Below are 25,176 nucleotides of genomic sequence, written 5' to 3' on the forward strand. Positions count from 1 at the left end.
ATATATACACAGTTGTGCTAATAAGTTTACATACCCTGGGAGAATGTATGATATATTGGCCATTCTTCAGAGAATATGAATGATAACACAAAAACCTTTCTTCCACTCATGATTAATGGTTATGTGAAGCTATTTATTGGCAAACAACTGTGTTTACTCTTTTTAAATCAAAATGACAAAAGAAAGTACCCAAATGACCCTGATCAAAAGTTTACATACCCCAGTGACTTTGATTTGATAACATGCACAAAAGTTGACACAAACAGGTTTTAATGGCTAATCAAGGTTAAAATCCTCACCTGTGACCTGTTTGTTTGTAATTAATGTGTGTGTATAACATGTCAGTGAGTTTCTGGGCTTCTGACAGACCATTGCATCTTTCATCCAGTGCTGCACAGATGTTTCTGGCAAAATAATTGTCAAAAGATCTGCGAGAAAAGGTAATTGAACTGCATAAAACAGGAAAGGGGTATAAAAAGGTATTCAAGGAATTGAGAATCAGCCAATCAGCAGTGTTCAAATGCTAATTAAGAAGTGGAAAATGAGGGGTTCAGGTAGACCAGCAAATATTTCAGCCACAACTGCCAGGAAAATTGTTCGAGATGCAAAGAAAAATCCACAAATAACTTCAGCTGAAATACAGGACTCTCTGAAAAATTGTGGTGTGGCTGTTTCAAGATGCACAATAAGGAGGTACTTGAAGAAAAATGGGCTGCATGGTCGAGTGGCCAAAAAGTACAATTTTGATCTCATCACTCCACATTACTTTTTTCCAGAAGTTTTAAGGCTTGTCTCTGTGCTGTTTGGCGTAATGTAAGCGGGATACTTTGTGACATTTGCGCAGAAATGGCTTTCTTCTGGCGACTCGACCATGCAGCCCATTTTTCTTCAAGTGAAAAATTGTGCGCGTCCGTTTGTAGTCCGTGTCGATTTGCCCTATCTTCTTGTAATGGGACATTCATCCTCCGCTGTTGCCATTTCTAATATAAAGTAGTGTAAAGTTCTTACTTATATCTGTCAGTAAACTCGCCATGAAAGCGCTAAAACATACCGGTATAGTGAGTTTACATTATTCACCCAAATAACTTTAGTTATTAGAGAGTTGCGGTCGGACGTTTTTTCACGGGACACATTTCCGGATGAGGAGATGCTGCTCCGTTATTGATTGAAGTAAAGTCTGAATGTCATTAAAACAGTTAGCTCCATCTTTTCACACTTCTTCCACACCCGTCCTTGCACGCTACACCGCTACAACAAAGATGACGGGGAGAAGACGCCGCCAAAGGTGAGCCACGTACATAAGACCGCCCAGAAAACGGCGCATCCGGGAGCTACTTGAATGTGATCTGTAAAACATAATCTATGCAACATTTTGACCAAATAACCACCATTACATGTTATGTAGACCACAAGGAAGTGTTTTAAATTTAGAAAAAAAATAATAATATGACTCCTTTAATGCGCCATATATTATATATGAAAAACATTGCAAATTGACCATTCTTCGGCAGTGCATCTTACAGTCAGGAAAATATGGTGTGTGTGTATATATATATATATATATTAACAAAAGTAAACTTGCATTAGTGCTAATATTCTAGACACTAATATTCCCTTCTGCAAGCTGCTCTAGCACAAGAGGAAACCGTCTCAACTTGCGGACCGTTCACAAGTCCATTGAAAGAGAAAGACAAATGATGGCTTCTGCTCCCCTGCTCATCCAGAAAGGCATTTTGTCTAAGTAACACAGTGCCAAGTACATGGAAGAGTTTCAATGGGGGAAACTGGCCGCTGCTTTATGACGCCGCGGCGCCTTGAAATGAACGTGTATAATAGATATATTCACAGCAGTATTAATATCCTCAAAGTCCACCCCCTCTCTCTCCCAGGCACAAAGTACTTTGCCCTTGGCTGTGTCTTAGACTAAATAGATTTATGAGAACATTTGTGTCATATTTTCTCTTTTCGCACATTGTCAAGACAGATTGTCACTGCAGTAGTCATTGAGTGGAATCACAGCGTTTGCATTGTCAGCCTCACACATATATTCATCTCAAAGTGACTTTAACGAGATAAATTGGCCACCGATATAAATATGAGGTCAGGGTATGGAAATATTGGCTCTTACGGTTAGCGTCACACGATTACCGATTGGAGTGGGCCAAATATGTAGGCTGCCTTGCTATTAAAGCACTGACACTGATCGATAGCCAATGGCATTTTGTTTATTTCTGTATGTTCTTTGCTCATTAAGGAGGGGCTTAATGAAGAAAAACAAAAAAAAAAGGTAAAATGAAAGATAATTTCCATTTAATCTTGGCATTAGCAAAACAACACCGACGTGTGCCATGCAGTGACATGAATGCTGATGAAATTAGCTTTGTATGCACTCGCTAAAACGATCAAAGAGTGTGCTTCAATGTTGTGACCGGGTGAATCTATATAATGTTTATTTTTGACCTTGTTTTAAAAAAATCTATATTTATAAATTGCGGCGACAACTTCGATATATACTGTACTTTCTGGACCATAGGGCGCACTGCCGATGAATGGTCTATGTTTGAACTTTTTTCATAAATTAGGCGCACCGGATTATAGGGCGCATTAAAAAAGGCTTAGTTGGCCACATGCGTGGACAGCACCTTTTAGCTCTTATTTCCAAAATTGTGTACACTACTGAATTGGGGTTTTATGGCCCTTATGTGGACACTTATACTGCCATCTGAATAGAATAGAATAGAATACAATATAATAGAATGGACTTTATTGTCATTATATTTGCATATAACCAGATTAAGGACTCCAATTTAAGGAGCGGTAGTGGGAACAAATATGGGGTAATAAAGAAAAAAAAACTAACAATTGAAATAAACAGTACAAATAATAAGCAATCCTGTACAATTTACAAAACACTGTAGAAATACAAAATACTGTACAATATACAGAACAAGACAAGAGTACCGGAGTAATAAATAACAATCAGTGTCGGACGTATTGGTCGTGCAGGTGAGCCTATACTGGCTCACCTGCACTGGCTTCTTGTGCACTTAAGATGCGACTTTAAGGTTTTACTACTTACGTATAAAATACTACACGGTTTAGCTCCAGCCTATCTCGCCGATTGTATTGTACCATATGTCCCGACAAGAAATCTGCGTTCAAAGAACTCCGGCTTATTAGTGATTCCCAGAGCCAAAAAAAAGTCTGCGGGCTATAGAGCGTTTTCTATTCGGGCTCCAGTACTCTGGAATGCCCTCCCGGTAACAGTTAGAGATGCTACCTCAGTAGAAGCATTTAAGTCCCATCTTAAAACTCATTTGTATAATCTAGCCTTTAAATAGACCCCCCTTTTTTAGACCAGTTGATCTGCCGTTTCTTTTCTTCTCTCCTCTTCTCCCCTGTCCCTTGCGAGGGGGAGTTGCATAGGTCCGGTGGCCATGGATGAAGTGCTGGCTGTCCAGAGTCGAGACCCCGGGTGGACCACTAGCCTGTGCATCGGTTGGGGACATCTCTGCGTTGCTGACCCGTCTCCGCTCGGGATGGTTTCCTGCTGGCCCCGCTGTGGACTGGACTCTCGCTGATGTGTTGGATCCACTGTGGACTGGACTTTCACAATGTTATGTCAGACCCACTCGACATCCATTGCTTTCGGTCTCCCCTAGAGGGGGGGGGGTTACCCACATATGCGGTCCTCTCCAAGGTTTCTCATAGTCATTCACCGACGTCCCACTGGGGTGAGTTTTTCCTTGCCCGTATGTGGGCTCTGTACCGAGGATGTCGTTGTGGCTTGTACAGCCCTTTGAGACACTTGTGATTTAGGGCTATATAAATAAACATTGATTGATTGATTGATTGATATTGCACTCGAAGGGTAATATTGCACAGTAGGGTATTAGGGTAGGATATTGTATAGGGGTGAGTTATTTATTATAAGTTAGAGTTCAAGATGGTGACAGCTCTGGGAAAGAAGCTGTCTGGTGGTGTCAGAAGATTATAACATACAATGGAATTTGGAAAAAAAAGTGTAAAAATAAGAATTAGCATGTCACTAAACATGAAGTACATGTTTGTTACTTATGGACTAAGTACATCATATAAAAAGATGATACTTAGTTTTTATTCTAATTAGGGTCCAATAAGCCTAAATAGCAAAGAGAAATAAAAAAAGCATGTAAACAAACAGCTTGGGCTTTAAGAGGATTAAATTAAAGGAGCGATATTATTATTATTTTTTTCTAAATGTAAAACACTTCCTTGTGGTCTACATAACATGTAATGGTGGTTCTTTGGTCACAATGTTGCATAGATTATGTTTTACAGATCATCTTCAAGCCGCTTTCTGACAGTCGCTTCCGGATGTTTACACTTATTTACGTGGCTCACCTTCGACAGCGTCTTCTCACCGTCATCTTTGTTGTAGCGGTGTAGCGTGCAAGGACGGGAGTGGAAGAAGTGTCAAAAGATGGCGCTAACTGTTTTAATGACATTCAGACTTTACTTCAATCAATAACGGAGCAGCATCTCCTCATCCGGAAACAACAACAAGAAATGTGTCCCGTGAAAAACCGTCCGACTAAAGTTCCTTGGGTGAATAATGTAAACTCACTACACCGGTATGTTTTAGCGCTGTCATGGCGAGTTTACTGACAGATATAAGTAAGAACTTTGCACTACTTTATGTTAGAAACGGCAACAGTGGAGGATGAATGTCACATCATAAGAAGATAGAGAAAAAGAAGATGGTTAACAACTACAATGTCGCCACGGACTACAAAGGTGGACGCGCACCATTTTTCAGGACTTTTGCAGATCCCAAATGCAGATCAGCAGGTACCTGAAGGTAGGAAACGTTTATTTTGCATAATATTGCGAAACGAAAGGCCAGATAATATATCTTACCTTATACACGCACCATAAGAATACTTGAATGTTCAATGCGCCGACAATGCATCAAGCGGTGCAGCTTCATAGCTTACCAAAGTCGTACTAAAACATGTTGATATTTTTTGAGCGCCGTGTGTAATGTTCTATATATTCAATGGAACATATGAAATGTTGGTGTTGTTCACTTGAGACATATTGCAATCATAGTGCAGTCTACATGTATCTCTCTTATGTTTGACAGCCATCTACTGGTCACACTTATCCTTACACAATGTACCAAATAACATAGCTTCAAAGTAAGCAAGCTCAACCAATTTTATTCCGTACATTGGGCACAACGGGTTATAAGGTGCACTGTCGAGTGCGCCTTATAGTCCGGAAAATACGCTACTGTATATTTGAACAATGTTCATTTCCAAAATATAAATTATGATGGAGAAGGTGGGGCGTGGTTTAATTTGCAATCTGCGAACTAGTGTTAATTTTGTTGAATAAATACTTTTGTCTTAGTTACCGCCAACGACCTATTTTTCTATGACTAAAATTAGACAATAACGAATAACAACAAATGCACATTGACGAAAACAATGACATTACTTGATAATAAAAGAGACAATATCCAATCATATTTAATTCCGTCTTTCAGCAGGTGACATATATATATATATATATATATATATATATATATATATATATATATATATATATATATATATATATATATATATATATATATATATATATATATATATATATGTACGTATAAAAAACCCATAACCAGTGAAGTTGGCATGTTGTGTAATTCGTAAATAAAAACAGAATACAATGATTTGAAAACCCTTTTCAACTTACATTCAATTGAATAGACTGCAAAGACAATATATTTAATGTTCGAACTGAGAAACTTAAGTTATATTTTGCAAATAATTATTAACTTAGAATTTAATGGCAGCAACACATTGCAAAAAAGTTGGCACAGGGGCATTTTTACCACTGTGTTACATGGCCTTTCCTTTTAACAACACTCAGTAAATGTTTGGGAACTGAGGAGACACATTTTTGAAGCTTTTCAGGTGGAATTAGTTCCCGTTTTTGCTTGATGTACAGCTTAAGATGTTCAACAGTTCAGGGTCTCCGTAGTGGTATTTTAGGCTTCATATTGCGCCACACATTTTCAATGGGAGACAGGTCTGGACTACAGGCAGGCCAGTCTAGTACCCACACTCTTTTACTATCAAGCCATGCTCTTGTAACACGTGCAGAATGTGGCTTGGCATTGTCTTGCTGAAATAAGCAGGGGCGTCCATGATAACGTTGCTTGGATGGCAACATATGTTGCTCCAAAACCTGTATGTACCTTTCAGCATTAACGGTGCCTTCACAGATGTGTAAGTTACCCATGCCTTGGGCACTAATACACCCCCATACCATCACACATGCTGGCTTTTGAACTTTACGCCTATAACAATCCGGATGGCTCTTTTCCTCTTTGGTCCGGGGGACACGACATCCACAGTTTCCAAAAACTATTTGAAATGTGGACTTGTCAGACCACAGAACACTTTTCCACTTAGCATCAGTCCATCTTAGATGTGCTCGGGCCCAGTGAAGCTGGCGGCATTTCTGGGTGTTGTTGATAAATGGTTTTCACTTTGCATAGTATAGTTTTCACTTGCAGACCGTAGTTTGGACACTCCTGGTTTACATCAGTTGATGCAATTACTATATGCTACAACTTTAGTTGGCTTCATGGTAAATTATTTCATGTTCAGTGCATGTTTAATTGTACTAAGACCGAGACAGTGCAGGAAAACCAGGTTGTGTTTTGGTGGAAATTTTCACCTAAAATCGGATGATACTTTTTTTCAAGTGTGAGGACACAGAAGCCAGGCTTTCGCTGTCAATGATGCAATCAACGATACATCCAATGCATGCTTTAATAGCCTTATTTTGAATGGAATGGCCGCTACGTGCTGATTAGGAAGGTAAAAAAGGTGAGTACCCTACTTTGAAAGGAACGTGTGAAGTAGCCAATCAAGGAAGCAATATGTCCCTGCTAAACCTGATTGCACTAATGAATGAAACGTATATTACTCCCCCGTGAACCCCGGCATTGTTGTGAGCCCTGTGATTTAGTCGGATAAAGTAAACTCCGAAAAAGCTACTGACGAAGCCAGCGCACAAACTTCACCAAATGTAACTTGAAATGTAGTCCGCCGTTGTGTACCACTACACAATAGTGACTCAAAAAAAAAAAAAAAATCCTTATTGTGTGTTCCATCTGCTGTCCTTGAATAATTCCTAATGGCTTTGGCGCGAGTCGTTTATATCCTGGCCTCCATCGTTCCACTGCTTCTTCGCCGACTAATTTACCCCAATGAATTTTACAAAGCTGATTAATTAAAAAATGTTGCCTATAGACATCAATACGCGAGGACGATTCGGTCCTCTGAACGTGCTCGGCAAGCCGGCTGCCTGAGTCAATTATATAATTAGTTGAAGTAGATTAAATGAGTAATTATGATGCTTGAATCATTTAATAAGAATGTGCGGATTTCCCGCAAATGCCAAAATGACTGTGGTCACACAAACAACTCAATTTGAGCTGTCATCAAAGGACATAATCAACTCAATAAAAAGTTAAATAGTAATCTATTCCATTTGACTGTATTGTATAGATTACATACAATTAAAGGGTGAGCTAATGTAGGGTGGATCCCACAAGTTCAGAGAAACATGTTTTGCAGGGTGAATATCATACTTTGTATACACCATAGGCAAATGGGGACTGGATCCCACTTCTGACACCAATTTTGGTACTCACATGATACTTGAATATGAATATACTAATGTACTAAGTGCACATTGATGTAATTAGTCTTTTCCGTATACACATAAGAGTCAAATCTCACTTCTAAAATCAATTGCCGCACAGACTACTTCAAAATTACAATTTAATAAGTGCAAATGAATACATGCATGTATATAGAAGCCAGTTTGGATCAAATATGTGCTCTCTATTTCTACATGGACTTTGATGCCAATGCTGGTTGATACCAATCGTGGCACTGACATGGTACTTCGGTTTTACTATACTAGTGTAATGACTGATTGCATGTAATGCCATTTTTCTTAAACATATACAGTAAAAGTCAGTTAAGTTAGATATTTGTTAGGCACTGTGGGCTGGATCCCACTTCTGACAACAATTGTGGAATACTTCATAGTAATGAGGAATGAGTGAAGGGGAGGACCTTTTAAAATGATATATACACACACATGTATATACACACATACATGTATATATATATATATACACACACAAACAGGTATATATATATATATATATATATATATATATATATATATATATATATATATATATATATATATATATATATATATATATATATATATACACACACACATGTAAATACACACATTAAATGTATACATATATTTATACATACATATATTTTTATACATATACATACATACATACATACATACATACATACATACATACATACATATATATATATATATATATATATATATATATATATATATATATATATATATATATATATATATATATATATATATATATATATATATATATATATATATATATATATATATATATATATATATATATCGTACTGTATACAGAAGATATGAGACCTACCTTTGCTGGCATTTTCCACGTGCTCCAATTCATCTGGAAACCTCAAGATCTCCGGGAACGCTTCGTCACACTTCTCCGCCAGAAAGTGAAGCAGTGTCGTGCACTGAGCTATCGATTTGGTGTCTCGCAGCTAAAAGGAAGTAAAATAAAATACCATCAGCAATGTTTGTATCTATTTTATCATCAAGTGTACAGTATATTTAGAAGTAATTTTAAGGGAACTAATATACATTTTGACACCAGTGTCAAAAAGAAAAACTTTATTTAAAAAATGCAAAAGCACAAATTGGCATAGGGTAAAATATTATGTAATAGAAGGCATTAAGTTGAATGTCAGCAGTTTGCAATTTTACATTATCATCAAAAACAATAAAATACAATAAAAATGTATAAAATAAATACTTTTTCTTTAAAACAACTAACTAATGGTTCTAACATGTTTGTAGTAGATCACAGGTGTCAAACTCAAGGCCCAGGTGTCCGGTCTGATGAGCACTTCATAACCTTCGAAAAACTTTATTGATCCACGAGGGAAATTGTTCCAAAATTTCCATACTAAATGTATTATTTTTTTTCAATTTTGAGCAACAAATGGTGTATCTTGTAACTTCCGTATTCCATTTTTTTTTTTTGCACAAACATATACCTAATACATATCTGCTGTTCACCCTCACCTATGATTTCAAAGAATGTTACCCATCAAATTATACGTAAATAAATGTAATAATTTAAAGCCAAGGTAATGGTGTAATAATATCATTAGGCGATTATACTTTAATATTCATAGATATTGGTCCTCTGAGGGCAGCCATAACTGCAATGAGGCCCGTAATAAAAACAAAATTGAAACCCTCTGATAGATGATGATGATGAAGTTTAACCCTTTAACGCGCACTTATTAAATTGGAAAATTCCTAAATTAATCCCCAAAGATACATTTACATATTTAATGTGGTAAATTGCGATCTTGCGTTTTGCTTTACTATGTATACCTATTTTAGTGTGAACATGTTTTACCATTATTATATCTTTAACAATAGTGCATTGTTTTATACAGACAGCATATCATTTTATACTAGATGAGGCAATTCCTGAAGGAATTGCGTGTGAATGCTCCAATACTGAAGTTGAACTGAAATGCTGACAGATTGTAGTATGAATGTAAGAATAGTTTGCATGTTGGAATGGTTTGAATGTTGAAGAGCTGACGCTGAACTGAAATGCTAATTGATTGTAGGATGAATGTAGAAATGGTTAAATGTTGATAGTTTAAACACTAAAATAGTTTGAATTTTGGAATGGTTTGAATGTTGAAGAGTTTGAATTTCCAGGAAAAGAGGAATTTGGTTTGGAACTTGGGAAAGTGTTAGTTTGAATGTCCAGGATGAGTGGAATGTGTTAATGTTGGAATGGTTTGAAGAGGTTGAAAAATGTGGGAATTGTGCAACATGGAAAAATGCCTCATTAATTTCAATGGCAACTTCCTGGGAATTTGGGGAAAAGCGGGATTTTTTGAAAATGATTAGTAGCATGAATGTCCTGAATGAGCTGAATTGTTTGGTGTTAGAAATGTTGAAATCTGGCAATTAATGGTGAAGTAGTAAATGGTATTAGGGAATTTCTGGAAAATCTGGATTTTTTTTTTAACTTGAAAAAAAAGTAGTTTGAATTTCCAGAATGGTGGAATGTGTTAAAGGTGGAATGGGTTGAAAAATGTGGGAATTGTGGAAGTTTGAAAAATGGCCAATTAATTTTGAATGGGGAAAATGCAAAAAAATAAAATAAAAAAGGAATTATGGGAAATCCGGGAATTTTTTTTTGAATTGTTGAAGTAGAGCACACAATTCCTGAACAGGCGGAATATTTTCAAGTTGGAACAGTTTGAATCAGATGAAACAATGTGGGAATTGAGTAACTTTGAAGAATGTTCCATTCATGTCAATAGGAATTTCAGAAAAAAATGGGAATTTCTGGAAAAGCGGGAATTTTTTTGAAAATAGTAACACAACTTGAATGGTCTGGTCTGAATGAGAAATTTTAGAAATGTTTAAAATCTGTGGAAAAATGTTGAAGTAGTAACATGTTGAATTAAGAAATGGTATTACGGAATGCCTGGAATTTCGGGAAAACCGGGAATTTTTCCAGTTCAAACAACAACTTTGTTTTTTGTCCTGATTAAGAGGGATGTTTTGACAGTGGGACGGTTGAAATGTGTTGAACAATGTGGAAGGAGTGGTTGCCAGAAAAAAGGGTGGAAATAGGGCTTTGGAAAAGCAGGAATTCTGGAAAATCATGGAATTTTTTTAAACTTCGAAAAAGTTAAGTTTTAATTTCCAGAATGGTGGAATAGGTTGAAGGTGGAATTATTTAAATAGGTTGGAAAATGTGGAAATGGTGGAAGTTTGAAAAATGGCCAATTCATTTTGAATGGGAAAAATGTCCCGGAAAACCTGGAATTCTGGGAATTTTTGGAATTTGTCAAGGGAAATCCCGCGAGTCCCGAATAGGTGAAACAGTTTGAAGCTGGAATGGTTTGAGTCGGATGAAAAATGTGGAAGGTAGAGCGCGCAAAAATCTGGAGAATAATAATAATAAGAACAAATAGATTAATTTTGGTGTAGAAAACCATATGTGTGAATGCTTTGGAGCATTCACACAATAAGTTGAATAATAAATAAATGAATGTTGGTGTTGCAAACCATATGTGTGAATGCTTTGGAGCATTCACACAATAATAATAATAAGTTTAATAAATAGATGAATTTTGGTGTAGAAAACCATATGTGTGAATGCTTTCGAGCATTCACACAATAATAATAATAAGTTGAATAAATAGATGGATTTTGGTGTAGAAAACCATGTGTGTGAATGTTTTGGAGCATCCACACAATACTACTAATAATAAGTTGAATAAATAGATGAATTTTGGTGCTGAAAACCATATGTGTGAATGCTCCAAAGCATTCACACAATAATAATAATAATAAAAAGTTGAATAAATAGATGCATTTTGGTGTAGAAGACCAGGTGTGTGAATGCTTTGGAGCATTCACACAGTAGTAAATAAATGCATTTTGGTGTAGAAAACCATATTTATTCAACTTACTATTATTGTGTGAATGCTCCAAAGCATTCACACAATAATAATAATAATAATAATAATAATAATAATAATAATAATAATAATAATAATAATAATAATAAGTTGAATAAATAGATGCATTTAGGTGTAGAAAACCATTTGTGTGAATGCTTTGGAGCATTCACACAATAATAAAAATACATTGAATAAATAGATTAATTCTGGTGTTGAAAACCATATGTGTGAATGTTTTCGAGCATTCACACAATAATATGTTGAATAATAGATGAATTTTGGTGTAGAAAACCATGTGTGTGAAATCTTTGGAGCATTCACACAGTAATAAATACATGCATTTTGGTGTAGAAAACCATATTTATTCAACTTATTATTATTGTGTGAATGCTCCAAAGCATTCACACAATAATAATAAAAAGTTGAATAAATAGATGCATTTTGGTGTAGAAGACCATATTTATTCAACTTACTATTATCGTGTGAATGCTCCAAAGCATTCACACAATAATAATAATAATAATAATAATAATAATAATAATAATAATAATAAGTTGAATAAATAGATGCATTTAGGTGTAGAAAACCATTTGTGTGAATGCTTTGGAGCATTCACACAATAATAAAAATACATTGAATAAATAGATTAATTCTGGTGTTGAAAACCATATGTGTGAATGTTTTGGAGCATTCACACAATAATAATATGTTGAATAATAGATGAATTTTGGTGTAGAAAAAAATGTGTGTGAATGCTTTGGAGCATTCACACAGTAATACATACATGCATTTTGGTGTAGAAAACCATATTTATTCAACTTATTATTATTGTGTGAATGCTCCAAAGCATTCACACAATAATAATAATAAGTTGAATAAATAGATGAATTTTGGTGTGGAAAACCATATGTGGGAATGCTTAGGAGCATTCACACAATAATATAATATGTTGAATAAATAGATGCATTTTGGTGTTGAAAACCATGTGTGTGAATGTTTTGGAGCATTAACACAATAATAATAATAATAATACTTTGAATAAATAGATGCATTTTGGTGTTGAAAACCATATGTGTGAATGCTTTGGAGCATTCACACAATTAATTATACATCCATTTTGACTTAACTTTAAGTTATGATGTGGCGCCATTGAATGCATGAAAACGCGTGACCAGTTGATTTTCTAATAATCAAGCTCCATTCCCTAATAATAACTAAACATACATGTAGTTTTCCTTCCTGGGAGCACATAAGGAGAAGACAACACTGACACCAAGATAACGTCGTCAACATCAAGACAACAAGTCTTCCTGCATGCACACTCAGGAAAGTTACTCCGTAATCATTCCCCGCCGTGATTGCCATGCGGCTGCGATGGCCTGCTGGGGAAGCTAATTAGCGGCGCACAGCACTTTGTACTCACACTGAAAGTATTCATGCTCCAAACAGCCACAGTTGGATTTGCTTACACACGCTCGCACAAGCACCTGGCCCCGCACGCACGCACACACACACACACACACACACACACACACACACACACACACACACACACACACACACACACACACACACACACACACACACACACACACACACACACACACACACACACACACACACACACACACACACACACACACACACACACACACACACACACAACCAACGCCCACAAACACACTAAATTGAGACAATTACAGGTCGTCAGTGCAACACCCTCTCTCTCTCTCTAACACACACACGCACACACACACACACACACACACACTCACACAATTCATCAACTGAGGATCAGTCATTTGCTGGTGTTGTGCAACCCCTTCTTCATTTCACGGGTTTTGAACTTTAATGTGTTTATTGTCACACTCCAAGCTGTCACTGCCGCACAAAAACGCTCCGTATTATATTAAACTGCACTGCATGTTTACGCAGAGCTAGTCACCGGAGACGGTATCTGTTTTTCCCGTCGGCTCACCTGGAAAAATGCTAGTGATGAACTAATATTGGGATTTATGACATATACAGTCGTGGTCAAAAGTTTGCATACACTTGTAAAGAACATAATGTCATGGCTGTCTTGAGTTACCAATAATTTCTACAACTCTTATTGTTTTGTGATGGAGTGATGGAAGCAGACAAAAAAACATTCATGAAGTTTGGTTCTTTTATGAATTTATTATGGGTCTACTGAAAATGTGAGCAAATCTGCTGGGTCAAAAGTATACATACAGCAATGTTAATATTTGCTTACATGTCCCTTGGCAAGTTTCACTGCAATAAGGCGCTTTTGGTAGCCATCCACAAACTGTAATATTATGACATTAATGCATTAAAGGCCTACTGAAATGATTTTTTTTTTATTTAAACGGGGATAGCAGATCCATTCTATGTGTCATACTTGATCATTTTGCGATATTGCCATATTTTTGCTGAAATTATTTAGTAGAGAACGACGACGATAAAGTTCGCAACTTTTGGTCGCTGATAAAAAAAAAAGCCTTGCCTATACCGGAAGTAGCGTGACGTCACAGGAGGTAGGATTCCTCACAATTACCCGTTGTTTACAATGGAGCGAGAGAGATTCGGACCGAGAAAGCGACAATTACCCCATTAATTTGAGCGAGGATGAAAGATTTGTGGATGAGGAACGTTAGAGTGAAGAACGAGAGGCAGTGCAGGGTGTATCTTTTTTCGCTCTGACCGTAACTTAGGTACAAGGGCTCATTGGATTCCACACTCTCTCCTTTTTCTATTGTGGATTACGGATTTGTATTTTAAACCACCTCGGATACTATATCCTCTTGAAAATGAGAGTCGAGAACGCGAAATGGACATTCACAGTGACTTTTATCCCCACGACAATACATCGGAGAAGCTCTTTAGCTACTGAGCTAACGTGATAGCATCTGGCTCCAATGCAGATATAAACAAAATAAATAAATCCCTGACTGGAAGGATAGACAGAAGATCAACAATACTATTAAACCATGGACATGTAACTACACGGTTAATAATTATCAGCCTGGCAAAGCTTAACAATGCTGTTGCTAACGACGCCGAAGCTAACTTAGCAACTTAGCAACCGGACCTCACAGAGCTATGATAAAAACATTAGCGCTCAACCTACGCCAGCCAGCCCTCATCTGCTCATCAACACCCATGCTCACCTGCGTTCCAGCGATCGACGGCGCGACGAAGGACTTCACCCGATCACAGATGCGTTGGTGGCTAGCATCGGCTAGCGCGTCTGCTATCCAAGTAAGTAGTCCTTGTTGTGTTGCTACAGCCAGCCGCTAATACACCGATCCCACCTACAACTTTCTTCTTTGCAATCTCCATTGTTCATTAAACAAATTGCAAAAGATTCACCAACACAGATGTCCAGAATACTGTGGAATTTTAAGATGAAAACAGAGCTTTTTGTATTGGATTCAATGGGTACCAATACTTCCGTTGCCGTCGTGACGTCACGCGCATACGTCATCATACATAGACGTTTCCAACCGGAAGTTTAGCGGGAAATTTAAAATTGCACTTTATAAGTTAACCCGGCCGTATTGGCATGTGTTGCAATGTTAAGATTTCATCATTGATATATAAACTATCAGACTGCGTGGTCGGTAGTAGTGGGTTTCAGTAGGCCTTTAAATTACAACTTAATTTTTGGAATATGGACTTAGTCTTGCAAATTAGGACTTTATTCTCATATTATAATTATTATTTATGACTTTAGTAGTAGTAGTAGTAGTAGTCATTTTATTTCAGACCCTCCATCCATCCATCCATTTTCTACCGCTTATTCCCTTCGGGGTCGCGGGGGGCGCTGGAGTCTATCTCAGCTACAATCCCAGGGGGATCCATATCACAGAAGGAAAACATACAACGATAAAACCCAAATAAAATAAATACAAGCAGAAAGAAAATAAATAAAAAGGTGTGTAAAAAAACCCAAAAAAACCCACTAGGCTCTAGCACACCCCGCGCCCCCAAAAGGGACACACGGTAGGAAATGGATGGAAAAATGGACTCCACAATATTTAATGCCCCTTTAGAATATGACTTTATGCTTATTTGCATTTATTGTTCAAAATGTAAAAAAATTAAATAAAATGATGTCTAGATTTTTGGGAAATACATTTCAATGGTCATTATTGCAAAGACAATCCATGTTATTTTGCAAAATTATATCTTTATTCTCACTTAGAAAACATTTGTTCTCGGCCTATTTTCATTCTCTTAATGTTGTAGCAAGTAGAACATATTTTGTTATTTGCCTAACACGTATTGTCAATGCACAACAGATGAGAAGAAATAGTGTTTTAAAATATGCAAAAAACCGTGGCGTTGGGCAGGATTTAAGCTTCTAATAACAGACCAGTGTTTTTTAACCACTGTGCCGTGAGATATTGTCTGGTGTGCCGTGGGAGATTATGCAAATTCACCTAACTGGTCCAAAAAATATTTTTTTGCAAGTCAATAATTAGAATCCGCAAATAACGTGCTATTGGCGAGTGTCTGTGCTGTCTAGAGCTCGGCAGAGTAACCATGCAATACTCTTCCATATCAGTAGGTGGCAGCGGGTAGTTAATTGCTTTGTAGAGATCGGAACGCGTCGGGTGAGACAGGGATTGTTTGTTGTGATCCCAATATGCAGAGCACAGCGGGAGACAGCGTTCAGGTAAAAGGTATGTAACGCTTAAACCAAAAATCAACAAAAGACAAGTCCCGCTAAGAAAAGGCACTGAAGCATAGGGATGGCTGTGCAAAACGAAAGAAAAACTGAACTGGCTGCAAAGTAAACAAAAACAGAATGCTGGACGACAGCAAAGACTTACAGGTGCAGAGCAGCAGACGACGTCCACAAAGTACATCCGAACATGACAATTAACAATTTCCCCACAAAGAAGGATAGCTTCCGCACAACATAAACAGTCTTAATTGCGAAAACAAAGCAGGTGCGGGGTATAGCACTCAAAGGAAAAACAGAATGCTGGACGACAGCAAAGACTTACAGGTGCGGAGCAGCAGACGGTGTCCACAAAGTACATCCGTACATGACATGACAATCAACAATTTCCCCACGAAGAAGGATAGCATCCGCACAACTGAAACAGTCTTAAATGTGAAAACAAAGCAGGTGCGGGGAATAGCACTCAAAGGAAAAACAGAATGCTGGACGACAGCAAAGACTTACAGCGTGCAGAGCAGCAGACGGCGTCCACAAAGTACATCCGAATATGACAATCAACAATTTCTCCACAAAGAAGGATAGCATCCGCACAACTGAAACAGTCTTAAATGTGAAAACAAAGCAGGAGTGAGGAATAGCACTCAAAGGAAAAACAGAATGCTGGACGACAGCAAAGACTTACAGCGTGCGGAGCATCAGACGGCGTCCACAAAGTACATCCGTACATGATGTGGAGAATGCATATATGTTTAAGAGTTATTTCTTTATTCATAGTCATGTTTAAAGCAGCTAGTATTTTTTCCATTTATACTCTTTTTGCTTGTCTCTTTGTGTCCGCAGATGTCTGTGTGGTGCCTTGAGGGTTTGGAATGTGGGAGTTGGAGAACTCCCTGTTTACCTTATCTGTATTAGAACAAAGAGCCTGTATTCCTTTATGGGCGGGTGAGGGACGGTTTTTGTATTCAATAAGTTGTCTCTTCCCGTTTGAATGTTAGACCACTTCGAGATGTCAATATGAAAGGACAATTGGACTGGTCTCCTAAAGCTTTAGTAAAACTTGATAATATTCCTATTCTGTCTTGATGGTCCTTCTTACTCAGCATATATGTCATCTAAAGAGTTTGGGATTGACCGGTGATTTAAATTCCCTGAGAGGGAGACTGGTCAGCGGTATAGCTCGGTTGGTAGAGTGGCCGTGCCAGCAACTTGAGGGTTCCAGGTTCGATCCCCGCTTCCGCCATCCTAGTCACTGCCGTTGTGTCCTTGGGCAAGACACTTTACCCACCTGCTCCCAGTGCCACCCACACTGGTTTAAATGTAACTTAGATATTGGGTTTCACTATGTAAAGCGCTTTGAGTCACTAGAGAAAAGCGCTATATAAATATAATTCACTTCACTTCACAACAATGACATGACAATCAACAATTTCCCCACAAAGAAGGATATCGTCCGCACAACTGAAACAGTCTTAAATGCGAAAACAAAGCAGGTGCAGAGAATAGCACTCAAAGGAAGGCATGAAGCTGCTACAGGGAAACACCAACAAAACAGGAAGGGCCACCAAAATAACAGCGCAAGACAGGAACTAAAGCACTACACACTGGAAAACACCAATAAACTCAAAATAAGGCCCGACAACCTGGTGGAGTTTCATTTTTTAACCTTTTCTGCTGGTGGTGTGCCTCCGTATTTTTTTTTATTTAAAAAAAAAAAAGTGCCTTGACTCAGAAAAGGTTGAAAAACACTGTCATAGACGTCGTTCTTGCTTCGAATTAAAATGAACACAAATCTGTTCCGCGTCTTTAATTATTAAACGCGGCACCGACAAATTGTTATTTAATGTTGCTTGTTGTTCCCCCTCGGCACGCCAGGGATGTTTTTGGAGTGATGGAGCAGCTGTTTTTCCGCCGTTCATTCAATATGTTGCAGCCTCTGCAGGTTGAACAACATGTCATCCCATAAATATATATATATATATATATATATATATATTTTAGTCATTCTTTTTATACACTAAATCTGTAGCGACAATAACATCACATTTCAGCCAGCCGCCATTAAAGCATGTTCTATGTGATCAGGTTCATCCCAGAGAGTTGTGTGTCCTTGACAAAAGTGTGTGTGTGTGTGTGTGTGTGTATGTGTGTGTGTGTGTGTGTGTGTACTTAATGGGGACATTGCTCTGTTTACACCAGTGGTTCTTAACCTTGTTGGAGGTACCGAACCCCACCAGTTTCATATGCGCATTCACCAAACCCTTCTTTAGTGAAAAATAAAAAGTTTTTTTTTTAAATTCAAGACAAAGTTATATGTTTTTGATAACACTTTAGTATGGGGAACATATTCTAAGTAATAAAGACTTAATTTAGAGTTATTTGGTTAGGGTTAGAGGTTTAGGGTTATAATAAGGCCATGCTGAATAAGGCATTAATAAGTACTTACTAATGACTAGTTAAGAGCCAATATGTTACTAATTTGCATGTTAATAATCAACTAATTAATGGTGAATATGTTCCCCATACTAAAGTGTTACCATGTTTTTTTACTGGTGCACAAAATGAACCGTGCATGAACATCACCTTGTTCAAAGAACAAAACCAACACAGTGCATAAACTCACAACAAATTACACACCTGCAAATCAGTCAGCTGTTGTCGTATCCGTAATACGCCGATAGGGAGAAGTTTGTATTTACACGATGAGTCGGGTGTGTTTTGACCTCCGCCGAACCCCTGAGGCCGACTCACCGAACCCCTAGGGTTCGATCGAACCCAGCTTAAGAACCACTGGTTTACACAGTCACCATTAGGGGACCTCTGACGGTATGGGGACAAAAAAAGAGGTCCCCTAAAGCAGTGGTCCCCAACCACCGGGCCGCGGCCCAGTGCCGGTCCGCGGACCGATTGGTACCGGGCCGCACAAGAAATTAAAAAAAAAAAAAAAAAAAAGTTTTTTTTTTTTTTTTAATTAAATCAACATAAAAAACACAATATATACATTATATATCAGTATAGATCAATACAGTCTGCAGGGATACAGTCCGTAAGCAGACATGATTGTATTTCTTTACGAAAAAAAATAAAAATAACAAATAAAAAATCCCCCCCCCCCCGGTCCGTGGGACAAATTTTCAGGCGTTGACCGGTCCGCAGCTACAAAAAGGTTGGGGACCACTGCCCTAAAGGGAAACCTTTTTAAATGATACATTTAAATGATTTCATACAGCATGATTATAAAACATTATTACCTTAAAGTATGATTCACATTCAGAATGTTCCATCCTTCTATATATGGTAGTTGGAGTTGCAGACAACTTCAATACTGCTAAATAGCAGTTTTCAGTCATGTCACAGAAGATGCAGGATTTGCTTTAACATTTAAGTGGTGAAACTTCCTATAAGGCAGGGGTGTCCAAACTTTGTCCACTGAGGGCCGCACATGGAAAAATTAAAGCATGTGGGGGCCATTTTCAAACAATAACAAAATATATATATTTTTTTGTTTTTTTACTATTAGGGCTACCGGGGACCGTAAAGGGTCTCAGTCATTAACATGTTAAAAATAAGTCAAATTATTATTTTTTATTTTATTCAACTCTTACAGTAAATCTCTATATCAACTTCAGGTTGATATGAAGTAAACAAAAAAAAAATGTTGTATGCCTTTTTTGTCTGAAATATGCAGTATTTAGTAATTGGAGCCATAACAGATCAATAATGCAGGACACCATTGATTTTGATTCATTATTATTTTTGAATAATCACAGTGTAAAGATAAATGAAATCACAGTAAATATCTTTGGGATCCAAAAGGTGCCCCACTCATAAGGTGATACATTTTTATTCTTTTTTTTTTATTACTTTCAACACTTAAGTTACGAGATCAACTTCAGATATATCTGTCGATTTTACGTTTGAGACTATTATTTTGTTTGTTTTATGCTATTTTGTCAAAGAAAACTTTGATGTTTTTATATGGCAACCACACAATATATGCAATATTTTTTTCCACACAAAACATTTTAAAGTGACATTTTTGAAGTAATTGGAGAATTAAAAATAATTGATTATAACATTGATTTTTTGGTAAAAACAATTTTTGGAGCAATGGCAAAAAAAGAAAAATGAAGAAAGCCAAAAGAAAAAAAAAACAGCCTGCATGGCAGCTTCGTGTCAACTGCATTCCACTTTCTTAAATGTTTATTTTTTATTTTTGCAATAGCATTTCCAGAATGTGTGGTGGGCCGGTAAGCAATTAGCTGCGGGCCGCACTTTGTACACCCCTGCTATAAGCGGACAGCTGTAGTGCTGTATTCTGAGGATCATGTCATATTTAATTTGAACTTTTTTTTTTTTTTTTTTTTTTAAATGGTCCTCAGTAGTCACATACAAATTTGTGTGAATTATGCAAAAGTATTTAAATTTGGGCCCCATGAACCATATTAACTCTTTTCCCCCAGGGTCCCCAGTAAGAATGATCAGCACATTACTTCATCAATTCAGAGATTTAAAGATGTGTATGAGCTAACTGGGCAGTGGCCATTTTGCCTAAATGTTTTTATGCCTCCACAAGTGATGATGAAAAACTAGGTCCCCATTCCAAATGATAACCAGTATGTGTGTGTGTGTTGCTCATTCTCATCATCAACCTCCTCCTCCCTGATGAGCCTATTAGGTAACCCAGAACTGCTACCCAGGGATCAATTCACCTGATTGACTCAAGGAATACTTTTTTTTTTTTTTTTTTGCTCTCTCGTTCATCAATAATTGGCCAATCAGCCTCCTGGGGCCTTTACTCGGCTCTGCACTGAGACGACACGGCTACACCATGATTGCTACACGTGTGAACATGCACATTGTTGTCCCTTCCCTTTGTCCAAAACAACAAAAAAAACATCTACGAGCCGGTCTGGCATTTCAGCATGAATTGAGCCTTCCTGAAACAATAACAAACACGTCATTCCAAATGTCAAAATAGCGTTCATCTGTGTCGTGCACAATGCAAAACACTTTTATCTGCGGTGTAGCGTCCATTAGAGCAGAACTATCCAACTAAATGGTTTTAAAGGACATTTTCAGAGAGCTAAGTACAGTCATACATAAAACATTAGCCGACACACCGTACACTGTGATTACTGTGTGCTGTCAAAGATCCTCTAAGAGCAAGAGAGCTCTGATGTTTTTAAAGATGTATGGCAAATAAGGATAGTCAAAGATCCTCTAATAGTAAGCGAGTTATGATGTTTTTAAAGACATATAACAAAGCATGCTAGTCAAAGACCCTCTAATAAGCAGGAGACCTCTGTTTTTTATAGACTTACAGTAAATAATGCTAGTCAAAGATCCTCTAATTGCAGGTGAGCGCTGATGTTTTTTAAGACTTAAAGCAAATCATGCTCGTCAAAGATCCTCTAAAAACGCAGGAGAGCTCTGATGTTTTTAAAGACGTATAGCAAATAAAGCTAGTCAAAGATCCTCTAATAGTAAGAGAGTTATGATGTTTTTAAAGACATAACAAATCATGCTAGTCAAAGACCCTCTAAAAAGCAGGAAACCTCTGTTTTTTTTTATAGACTTACAGCAAATAATGCTAGTCAAAGATCCTCTAATTGCAGGAGAGTTCTGATGTTTTTAAAGACATAACAAATCATGCTAGTCAAAGACCCTCTAAAAAGCAGGAAACCTCTGGTTTTTTATAGACTTACAGCAAATAATGCTAGTCAAAGATCCTCTAATTGCAGGAGAGTTCTGATGTTTTTAAAGACTTAAAGCAAATAATGCTAGTCAAAGATCCTATAAAAAGCAGAAGACCTCTGGTTTTTTTTATAGACTTACAGAAAATCATGCTAGTCAAAGATCCTCTAATTGCAGAAGAGATCTGATGTTTTTAAATCCTTAAAGCAAATCATGCTTGTCAAAGATCCTCTAATAAGCAGGGGAGTTCTGATGTTTTTAAAGACACAGCAAATCATGCTAGTCAAAGATCCTATAAAAAGCAGAATAGCTCTCATGTTTTAAAGACTTAAAGCAAATAATGCTAGTCAAAGATCCTCTAATAGTAAGGGAGTTCTGATGTTTTTAAAGACGTATAGCAAATCATGCTAGTCAAAGACCCTCTAAAAAGCAGGAAACCTCAGTTTTTTTATAGACTTACAGCAAATAATGCTAGTCAAAGATCCTCTAATTGCAGGAGAGTTCTGATGTTTTTAAAGACTTAAAGCAAATAATGCTAGTCAAAGATCCTATAAAAAGCAGAAGACCTCTGGTTTTTTTATAGACTTACAGAAAATCATGCTAGTCAAAGATCCTCTAATTGCAGAAGAGATCTGATGTTTTTAAATCCTTAAAGCAAATCATGCTTGTCAAAGATCCTCTAAAAAGCAGGGGAGTTCTGATGTTTTTAAAGACACAGCAAATCATGCTAGTTAAAGATCCTATAAAAAGCAGAATAGCTCCCATGTTTTAAAGACTTAAAGCAAATAATGCTAGTCAAAGATCCTCTAATAGTAAAGGAGTTCTGATGTTTTTAAAGACGTATAGCAAATCATGCTAGTCAAAGACCCTCTAAAAAGCAGGAAACCTCTGTTTTTTTATAGACTTACAGCAAATAATGCTAGTCAAAGATCCTCTAATTGCAGGAGAGTTCTGATGTTTTTAAAGACTTAAAGCAAATAATGCTAGTCAAAGATCCTATAAAAGCAGAAGACCTCTGGTTTTTTTTATAGACTTACAGAAAATCATGCTAGTCAAAGATCCTCTAATTGCAGAAGAGATCTGATGTTTTTAAATCCTTAAAGCAAATCATGCTTGTCAAAGATCCTCTAAAAAGCAGGGGCGTTCTGATGTTTTTAAAGACACAGCAAATCATGCTAGTTAAAGATCCTATACAAAGCAGAATAGCTCTCATGTTTTAAACACTTAAAGCAAATAATGCTAGTCAAAGATCCTCTAATAGTAAGGGGGTTCTGATGTTTTTAAAGACGTATAGCAAATCATGCTAGTCAAAGACCCTCTAAAAAGCAGGAAACCTCTGTTTTTTTATAGACTTACAGCAAATAATGCTAATCAAAGATCCTCTAATTGCAGGAGAGTTCTGATGTTTTTAAAGACTTAAAGCAAATAATGCTAGTCAAAGATCCTATAAAAAGCAGAAGACCTCTGGTTTTTTATAGACTTACATAAAATCATGCTAGTCAAAGATCCTCTAATTGCAGAAGAGATCTGATGTTTTTAAATCCTTAAAGCAAATCATGCTTGTCAAAGATCCTCTAAAAAGCAGGGGAGTTCTGATGTTTTTAAAGACACAGCAAATCATGCTAGTTAAAGATCCTATAAAAAGCAGAATAGCTCTCATGTTTTAAAGACTTAAAGCAAATAATGCTAGTCAAAGATCCTCTAATAGTAAGGGAGTTCTGATGTTTTTAAAGACGTATAGCAAATCATGCTAGTCAAAGACCCTCTAAAAAGCAGGAAACCTCTGTTTTTTTATAGACTTACAGCAAATAATGCTAGTCAAAGATCCTCTAATTGCAGGAGAGTTCTGATGTTTTTAAAGACTTAAAGCAAATAATGCTAGTCAAAGATCCTATAAAAAGCAGAAGACCTCTGGTTTTTTTATAGACTTACAGAAAATCATGCTAGTCAAAGATCCTCTAATTGCAGAAGAGATCTGATGTTTTTAAATCCTTAAAGCAAATCATGCTTGTCAAAGATCCTCTAAAAAGCAGGGGTGTTCTGATGTTTTTAAAGACACAGCAAATCATGCTAGTTAAAGATCCTATAAAAAGCAGAATAGCTCTCATGTTTTAAAGACTTAAAGCAAATAATGCTAGTCAAAGATCCTCTAATAGTAAGGGAGTTCTGATGTTTTTAAAGACGTATAGCAAATCATGCTAGTCAAAGACCCTCTAAAAAGCAGGAAACCTCTGTTTTTTTTATAGACTTACAGCAAATAATGCTAGTCAAAGATCCTCTAATTGCAGGAGAGTTCTGATGTTTTTAAAGACTTAAAGCAAATAATGCTAGTCAAAGATCCTATAAAAAGCAGAAGACCTCTGGTTTTTTTATAGACTTACAGAAAATCATGCTAGTCAAAGATCCTCTAATTGCAGGAGAGATCTGATGTTTTTAAATCCTTAAAGCAAATCATGCTTGTCAAAGATCCTCTAAAAAGCAGGGGAGTTCTGATGTTTTTAAAGACACAGCAAATCATGCTAGTTAAAGATCCTATAAAAAGCAGAATAGCTCTCATGTTTTAAAGACTTAAAGCAAATAATGCTAGTCAAAGATCCTCTAATAGTAAGAGAGTTATGATGTTTTTAAAGACATATAACAAATCATGCTAGTCAAAGACCCTCCAATAAGCAGGAGACCTCTGTTTTTTTTATAGACTTACAGTAAATAATGCTAGTCAAAGATCCTCTAATTGCAGGTGAGCTCTGATGTTTTTAAAGACTTAAAGCAAATCATGCTCGTCAAAGATCCTCTAAAAACGCAGGTGAGCTCTGATGTTTTTAAAGACGTATAGCAAATAAGGCTAGTCAAAGATCCTCTAATAGTAAGAGAGTTATGATGTTTTTAAAGACATAACAAATCATGCTAGTCAAAGACCCTCTAAAAAGCAGGAAACCTCTGTTTTTTTATAGACTTACAGCAAATAATGCTAGTCAAAGATCCTCTAATTGCAGGAGAGTTCTGATGTTTTTAAAGACTTAAAGCAAATAATGCTAGTCAAAGATCCTATAAAAAGCAGAAGACCTCTGGTTTTTTTTATAGACTTACAGAAAACCATGCTAGTCAAAGATCCTCTAATTG

At 36.8% G+C, this 25,176-nt stretch overlaps 1 protein-coding gene across 4 annotated transcripts in view; it reads right to left on the minus strand.

Annotated features, from left to right (window-relative positions):
* Positions 1 to 25,176, minus strand: part of diaph2 (diaphanous-related formin 2) — a 1,018,926-nt gene that overhangs the window by 346,360 nt on the left and 647,390 nt on the right. For all 4 annotated transcript variants that reach the window (XM_062039765.1, XM_062039764.1, XM_062039766.1 and 1 more), the window contains one exon: positions 8,573 to 8,702. In XM_062039765.1, the coding sequence (XP_061895749.1) occupies positions 8,573 to 8,702 (130 nt within the window). The remainder of the gene's footprint in view (positions 1 to 8,572; positions 8,703 to 25,176) is intronic.

This window comes from Entelurus aequoreus, linkage group LG28 (genome assembly GCF_033978785.1).
Source record: "Entelurus aequoreus isolate RoL-2023_Sb linkage group LG28, RoL_Eaeq_v1.1, whole genome shotgun sequence".
NCBI classification, from domain to species: domain Eukaryota; kingdom Metazoa; phylum Chordata; class Actinopteri; order Syngnathiformes; family Syngnathidae; genus Entelurus; species Entelurus aequoreus.